This window comes from Carcharodon carcharias, chromosome 5, assembly GCF_017639515.1.
Source record: "Carcharodon carcharias isolate sCarCar2 chromosome 5, sCarCar2.pri, whole genome shotgun sequence".
In the NCBI taxonomy this organism is placed as follows: domain Eukaryota; kingdom Metazoa; phylum Chordata; class Chondrichthyes; order Lamniformes; family Lamnidae; genus Carcharodon; species Carcharodon carcharias.
This window is the reverse complement of record NC_054471.1, coordinates 140,405,706-140,413,982: the sequence shown is the minus strand read 5'-3', so window position 1 is coordinate 140,413,982 and position 8,277 is coordinate 140,405,706. Positions and strand designations below refer to the sequence as shown.

Here is an 8,277-nt window from a genome sequence, read left to right as displayed (position 1 = left end):
AACCCGAGTTGGACCTTTCTCCAGATTGACAGGTTTCACATCCAATGATCGATGGAAAGAGTGCATGTGGGGCGGAGGTGTGATCGCGTCAATCAGCGAGGCTGGGGGGAGGTCTCAGGTGAAAGGCGCGGATTCCAGAAACCGCGAGTGAGTGAGTGAGCGAGCGAGCGAGCTCGCGGGGTCGGGGTGGCGGTTTGAGCCTGAGTTTCAGCTAGAGCCGCCCGGCGGCTGCTCAGGGAGGGAGGATCGGTGCCGCCTCTCTTGAGTGCATGAGGTGAGGATGGAGCTGAAAAACCGCGGGTTGCTCGTGTTTGCGCTGGAGAAGTCAGTGGATGAACCCTGACGGGTGGGCGGGTTGCTTGTTTGTTTGGCAGGTAGGTAGGAAGGTAAGGGCCCTCTATGGAGAAGAGCATCTTTCCTGTAGCAACAACAAGCTGCATTTATATAGCCTAGTGAAACATCCCTGGGCGCCTCACTAAAGAGATTTTTCAAACAAAATTTCGGTCATGACTTTATATTGCTTCCTAAATCCTTCCTGATCTTTTTCATATCTCTCTGATCACTTTTTCATCCCTGTCACAGCGCTGCAAAAGCCTTAATCAAAGTCACAGATTATATTCTGGGGAAAGGTCGTTCCTGGTCTGCTAAATATTTCCAGCATTTTTTCTTTTTACCACAAATTACATCATTTGGAGTATATCTCATTGTTACTCCTTGGCCTCCTTGACTGCTTTTCGGGCTTTTGACATGGTTGATCACACCATCCTTCTTCAATGCCCTTCTCTTGTTTCTTGTTGTCCACTCTGTGCAATTATCCGTGCTTGGTTACATTAGCTAAAAATAGCCAAAGCATCTCCAACAATGGCGTCTCTTCTAGTTCTGCAGTTATCACTTCTAGTGCCCCCTGCAGCCCCCTCCTCTTCCTCATCTGTATGCTGTCCCTTGGCCCCATCATGAGCTTAGCATTATCTAACGCCAACAATATCTACTCCTCTCCATCATCTCTTGACTCCTCGTCTTTGTTAACAGGCTGCTTGTCTGCTGTTCAGTCTTGGATGAGCTGTAATTTATATAACCATATATCTATATAGCTATTACCACCTTTGCAATCATGTCTTCAGCTGTCCATGCTCTGAAATTCCTCCACCTCCACTCCCTTGTTCCCCTCCTCCTACTCATTAAAATTCATCTCTCTTTGGTCACCTCTTTAACATTTCCTTTAGGTCAATGTCCATTTATGTAACACAGAAGGACCTTGGTGTGCTTTTCTAAACTAAAGATGCTATATAAATTCAAGTCGTTGTATAAAATGTACCTGGTAGGCAAATGTGCTTGTGTGTCCATATAAGTGAACTCAGTAAACTTGTACGCTTGTATTTATTCACAGTACTTCCTGTAAAGGGGAGAGGTGGAGATGTTGTATGTATGTGTGTATAACATTGTGTATCTAGTAGGTTTATGTATTATATTTGATATTCGAGCAGTGAAGTAAATGGAGCAACACTGATGAATTAACATAGCAAATTAGTAGGTCAGTGACATCAGTTAATGCATAGGGTGCATAGACTCAAGCTTTTCAATAGAAGAAATTGCACTCAATATTAACTCTGCTCTCGCTACAGATGTTGCCAGACCTGCTGAACTTTTCCAGCATTTTCTATTTCAGATCTGCAGTATTTTGCTTTTATTATTATGCCTCAATTTCCGGTGCTGATGTCAATGCCAGGTGGTCCATCTGGTTTTGTTATTGTAGATGCCTCTATAACAGTTTTGATACAACAGAGTAGCTTGCTAGGTAATTTCAGATGGCAGTTAAGGGTCAACCACATTGTTGTGGGTCTAGAGTCCCACATAGGCCTCCCTGGTAATGATGGCAGATTTCTTTCCTTGAAGGACATTAGTGAACCAGATCTATTTTTACAACAGTCAAGTGTTTTATGATCACCATTATTGACATTAGCTTTTCATTCTAAATGAATTGAATGTAAATTCCATCAGTTGCTGTTGTGCGGTTTAAACTCTTGTTTCCAGAGTATTAGTCTAGGCCCCTGAGTTACTAGCCCAGTAACATTTTTATTCTTTCGTGGCATGTGGGCAAAGCTGGTTAGGCCAGCATTTATTGCCAATCCTTAATTGCCCTTGAGAAGGAGGTGGTGAGTTTCTTGAACTGTTGAAGCCTATGTGTTATAGGTACACCCACAGTGCAGTTAGGGAGCGTTCCAAGATTTTGACCCAGCAGCAGTGAAGGAATAGCGATATAGTTCCAAGTCAGGATGGTGTATGGCTTGGAGGGGGTGATGTTCCTGTGCATCTGCTAAGCTTGTCCTTCTAGGTGGTAGAAGTCACAGTTTAGAAGGGGCTGTCGAAGGATCCTTGGTGAGTAGCTGCAGTGCATGTATAGATGGTACACGCTGCTGCCACAGTGGTGGAGGGAGTGGATGTTGCAGGTGGTGGATGGGGTACCAATCGAATGGTTTGCTTTGTCCTGGATGGTGTTGAGCTTCTTGAGCGATTTTGGAGCGGCAGTCATCCAGGCAAGTGGAGAGTATTCCATCACACTACTGACTACACGTCTCGTAGATGGTGGACAGGCTTTGGGGAGTCAGGAGGTGAGTTACTCGCCGCAGAGTTTAAAGTCTGACCTGTTCTTGTAGCCACAGTATTTGTGTGGCTAGTCCAGTTCAGTTTCTGGTCAATAGTAGCCCCAGGGTGTTAGTGGGGGATTCAGCGATGGTAATACCATTGAATTTCAAGGGGAAACATTACCACTATAGATTGATGCTGCTATAACAGTGTATCTTAGAACGAAAGGGTCGTTTTAAGATCATGAACTTAGCTACTATCTTTGGACATCTATGATCCGTATGAAAGAAAATGCCAAGTAGCCGGTCAAGATTTATTAATTTATGCAGGGATTAATGAGTAACAAAGTGTGTAGATAGGATGCAGTACACACTAGATTTAAGGTGTCTTGTGACAATGAATCATGTAGTAGATAGAATACAGTTGTGTCTCATTACTTCATGTATTCTCTGCCTGCTTTTTTTTACGTAGTGCCGTATTTAGTTTTGTTCAATTTCTCTTCTGTCTTCGAGGTAAAAATGCCTGCAGTTACTCCAAGAAAGAGGAAGCATAGCTCTCCAAAAGATGATTGGTAAGTTGTGACATTTCACAGTTTATGAAATTGAATATAGGATAGTTCATTCCTAAAACCACAGGTTTTGGAGGTATCTCTGCTCCAGGGTAACTGAAAATATTTATTGTCTTTCACAAACAACCATAACCTATTCTATCAATATTACATATTCAAAACAAAGACTAAAAAAAATCCTTAAACCATTATTCTAATTTAATGGGAACTGATCACACATGGCGTTTTAATTCTCTGTTAAATGTTCCAAATATGTTTTTGGCGACCCTAGAGAGTTCATAATGTTTTTTTTAAACGTAACCTATTAGAAAAAGAAGACAGTTGTTTTCATCCATTGTTAAGTGGACTATAACATTTCAATTGTACACAGTTTCAAATGATGAGTTGGGATTTCTCAAGGATACATGTGATGGAAATGTCCAAGTCTTTTATTTTGAACTTTGTTCATTTGTTACACCTCAGTTTTATTGCTGTGCCAAGTTGGTGCTGGAAATTATGCATGTGCACAAGACACTGAATTCGCACTGAAGTAAAGCTTCAATATAAATATTGATTTTGTATGATTTAACCATCACTAAGTTATTTTTTGTTTTCAACAGCCAGGATTATACCCCCATCAATGCAGCAATATCAGGAACACCAACAAAGAAAAGATTCATCAATTTTGATAGTGTTGCCTATTCATCAAAAATATCTTCCCCTGAATTAATTACTCCAGCAATGTTAAGATGGTCACAAAGAGTTTTTAGTTCTGATAAAGAAAATCATGACAACTATGCTTTACAAAAGCAATCTGTTAATCATTGTCAAGGTGATTCACAGAAGAAAATCCCTGGGCTGTCTTACAACATAAAGGGCGATCTGCAAAAACCTGCTGTACCTGCAACATCTTTCTATAGGAAGGGGGAGCAGTTATACCTCACACCTCTTGAAAGAAAATTGGTTGTTGCAAACAAGCTTTCGAAGTGTGACATTGTAGATGAACAACCAGAGATGAAAAGTGCAAAGTCTCAAACAAAGAAGCAAATTGAAGCAAAAGTAAAGCTGCCAATTGGCCCCAGTTCTAAAGCTCCATTGAATGCAAAGGAAACTCGAATAAAACAAAAAGTCAAATCTAATGGCCCTACAGGACCGACCCGTCAGAACCAAAATGCATATTACGGATCTGTAACGAGGACACTTCTTTTCACTTCAAAAGTGAATGGTCTAAAGGTGCAGCAAAAGCCTCGAATCCAATTAGGTGCAGCTTTCTTTTCCACAGGCAGAAAACCCCAATTGTTGCTTAACCAGAAATTGCCAAACCCCAATGCCAAATCATTTTCATCTGATTGTAGCGTCCAGCATAAGCATAGCAAAAGCAACGCGAAAGATAATGTCAAGAAAACTAACAAGGAAGCTCTTCAAGCAGTTAATAACAGTAATGGGGTAAGAAAGAGCACTTATGAAATGAGAACTGAACCAGAAGTGGGGCGAAAAGCTGAAAAATATGCACACCTGTCTGCCAACATGGTCAAACTTTTGCTTACAAGAGAGTTGAAAGTGGTAGTTCAAAGCATTGGAGTGGCACAACTTAAGCATCCAGTTTCAATAACCAGGGAGAAGCCATTGCAACAGGGAGATTTGACAACAAAAGTAAGATAAAGAACTTTGATTATATTTTTTGTGACTTTTTGCCTGTTCCCATCAATGTTTAAGTTCTTAAATGTGCTTCTTGGGTTATTCAATGAGTACCTTAGCCTAATTACTGACTACTTTTTTTTGCAGGGCTCCTATTTGAAGATGTAGATCCAGAAGCTTTTTGTCTTCATGGGCCATGTTGTTGTGCACCATAGAACCCTGGGGATGTAGAATCATAGAATAGTTGCAGCGCAAAAGGCGGGAATTTGCCCATTGTGTCAATGCTGGCTATCTGCAAGAGCAATTCAGCTAGTCCCATTGCCCTGCCCTTTCCCTGCGGCTCTGCAATTTCTTTTGAGGTGCTTATCCTATTCCCTTTTGAAAGCCATTATTAAATCTGCCTCCGCCACACACACTCAGGTTGTTCATTCCAGATGCTAACCACTTGCAGTGTAAAAAAAAAGTTTTCCTTCATGTCTCCTTTGATTCTTTTGCCAGTTGCCTTAAATGAGTGTTCTCTGGTTCTTGATCGTTCTGCCAATGGGAATTATGGTCCGCGCCTTTGCAAGTTCCACTTTCCTTTTGTCAGCATTCTTGAATGTACCCCATTCGGTCCTAGTGACTTATCAACTTTAAGTACAGCCAGCCTTTCCAGTACCTCCTGTTTATCACATGTTAGCCCATTCTAGTATCTCAGCAACCTCCTTTTTCACTATGACATTAGCAGCATCTTCATCCTTGGTAGCGCCTTACTGTTTCTTGCTCTAGTGCTGGATCTGTGTCTCCCGTTCTTTTGTGAACCTTTTTTATTCTTTCTAATGTTGCACCTGATTTCTATTTCCCTGCTAAGTTAGTTTAAACTCTCCCCAAGATAGCTCTGTGGACTTTGGTCCTTGCTCTGTCCAACCCATCCAACCTGTAGTGGTCCCACCTCCCTGAGAACTAGTTCCAATTTCCCAGGAATCCCTCCCTCCTGCACCATTTCTCCTGCCATGCATTCATCTGCCCTCTCCTGTTTCTGTACTCCCTAGCGCGTGACACTGGGAGCAATTTGGAGATTATTATCTTTGAGGTCCAGCATATCTAATTCCTCTTTCTACCAATGTTATTCGTATTGACACAAACATGATCTCTGGCTATTCATCCTTTCCCTCTCAGTGTGCTCGGTGGCAACCATGACCCTGGCAAATGGGAGGCAACACAGCATCCTGGAATTACATCTGTAGTCATAGGATCACATGTTAGCCTAACTATATTATCCCCTCTCACTATTGCTTTCCTAATCTTGAGTATTGCTGATAAGAGACGTGCTGTGGAAGCTTTTTATCTTGCACTCATCAGGCCAAATGCAAGACTGCCAAACTTCAAAGGGGACAGCAATTTATACTGCTTGAGCAAAGGGATGCTAATTGGTGCATTTAGCATGGCAACATCTTGATCAATCAGAGCTGATTTGCCAACCAATTAGCTCCCCTTTTTTCCTGCAATGTAAATTGTTGTTCCCTTTGAAATTTGGCACTCTTGTGTCTGTCCTGATGAGTGCAAGACAAAAAGCTTTGACAGCACGCATCTCTTGGTAGTACTCAGTTTCGGTACCACCAAGCGACTGTTTCCCAACCTCCTTCCTGCCCTGAAACCCAGGATTTGAGCTCTTCCAACTGATGAGACTTGCTACGTGTGTGGTTGCCGATTCCCATGTGGAGCATGGGATGTGCATCTAAAGGGACTATGGTATCCCATCATTTATTGGACCAGTAACTAACTTTATCAGAAATAGTACATATATAAGGTTTAAATCCATTATGATCCCCCCCCACCTTATAGACCCATAACTTTAAAAAATAAATTAAAGTTCATTTTTGAATGGCCAAAAGAATTCCACAGCAAGATTTCAAGTTTTAAGACTTTTATTGTAATGCACAATCTAAAGGCAGCATTGACCAAACACTATCTTAGGAGGCAACTTGTAGTCTAAACTACACAAGTGATCCCCATTTAATATTTAAAGTAACTGAAAATCTCCCTCTATGGTTATACGTTACTCCGTCCTTTAAGTAAACACTTAATTTTCCATGAACCAAACTGATTCTTAGCTTTTTTCTTTTCCAATGTCTAATCTTCAAACTGACTTTCATGGCATGGATTACCCTGGAGATTCACTATACGCTTCAGAAATTGTGGACACATCAATATCCAGTGGTCAATCTTTAAAAGCTTCAGTTTTGATTCATAAACTGATCTTTGGCTCAATCACTTGAGAAGTGGCAATTTTAGTTGAGGGTCCTATCCCTAGAATGGAAAATGGGATCCAAACACTTGAAAGGAAAGGCTGAAAACTTAAATAGTAAATAATAGAATGGGAAGAAAGGGGAAGCAGAAAGATACATTCAAACTTATTTAAACTTTTAAGTGTTTTAGTCTCACAGGATTTGTCACTAATAAATATTTCTGATATCAGAGTGCCTTCCTTGCTAACAGTTAGTGTTTAAATTAACAGCAAATAATGCAGTCCGGAGACCCCAGTAAAGCTGCTGGTTGTCTAAAGGTTTGGGGTGGCAGGTTGTTTTGTCTTTCTCACTGATGCATCTTAGGATGTTTTTCTGTATTAAAAGGTGCTATATAAATTCAGTTATTGTTGATACAATGCATTTAATTAGCATTTGCAACTTGCAAGAGACAAGAACAATAGTGAATGAACTTCACTAACAAATGCGAATTATAATGGTTGATTTTATATATTTATCTGTATTGGCAGTGGTTATGGGGTAAGCAACATTTCAATTCAAAATGTTTATTCCAAATTAATCTGACTTTACAAAGATCCCTGAAGAAGGCTCTGCCAAAAGAACTGTTTCAGTTACACCATGTTCTAGCTTTATATTGCCTTGCTATGTTGTTTTCTGCTTTATCTATCAGCACCCAAGCTAAAGAACTAATTATCAGGCGCTTAAACTAATTTATGAAGATGTGATGGTACTTTTTTTGCCACAAATATCAAATTTGCAAAGAATTGATGTTTCATTCTGATATAACATGCTCGTCACACTACCCTCCTGGGTGATCGTACAAAATCTCATAGTGTTTTAGACTATTAATTTCTCAACCAACATCATTAAAACAGATTAATTATCATAGCGATAAAAACAAAAAACTGCGGATGCTGGAAATCCAAAACAAAAACAAAATTATCTGGAAAAACTCAGCCGGTCTGGCAGCATCGGCGGAGACGAAAAGAGACGTTTCGTGTCCTCATGACCCTTCAACAGAACTGAGTGAATATAAGGAGAGGGGTGAAATATAAGCTGGTTTAAGGTGGGGTGGGTGGAGAAAAGTGGGGGCGTTGGTGTGGTTGTAGGGACAAGCAAGCAGTGATAGGAGCAGATAATCAAAAGATGTCACAGACAAAAGAACACAGGTGTTGAAGGTGGTGATATTATCTAAACGTATGTGCTAATTAAGGCACTCAAGGTACAGCTCGAGTGGAGGTGGGGTGGAAAGACTAGCAGGGC

The 8,277-nt window shown here is 40.8% G+C and overlaps 1 protein-coding gene across 1 annotated transcript in view; it reads left to right on the top strand.

Moving 5' to 3' along the window:
* The first annotated feature begins 70 nt into the window (after positions 1-70).
* The window catches only part of esco2 (establishment of sister chromatid cohesion N-acetyltransferase 2), a 45,388-nt gene continuing 37,181 nt past the window's right edge, over positions 71-8,277 (top strand). The window contains exons 1-3 of the mRNA XM_041187892.1: positions 71-147; positions 3,096-3,154; positions 3,751-4,783. Of these exons, the coding sequence (XP_041043826.1) occupies positions 3,102-3,154; positions 3,751-4,783 (1,086 nt within the window). The 5' untranslated portion in view covers positions 71-147; positions 3,096-3,101. The remainder of the gene's footprint in view (positions 148-3,095; positions 3,155-3,750; positions 4,784-8,277) is intronic.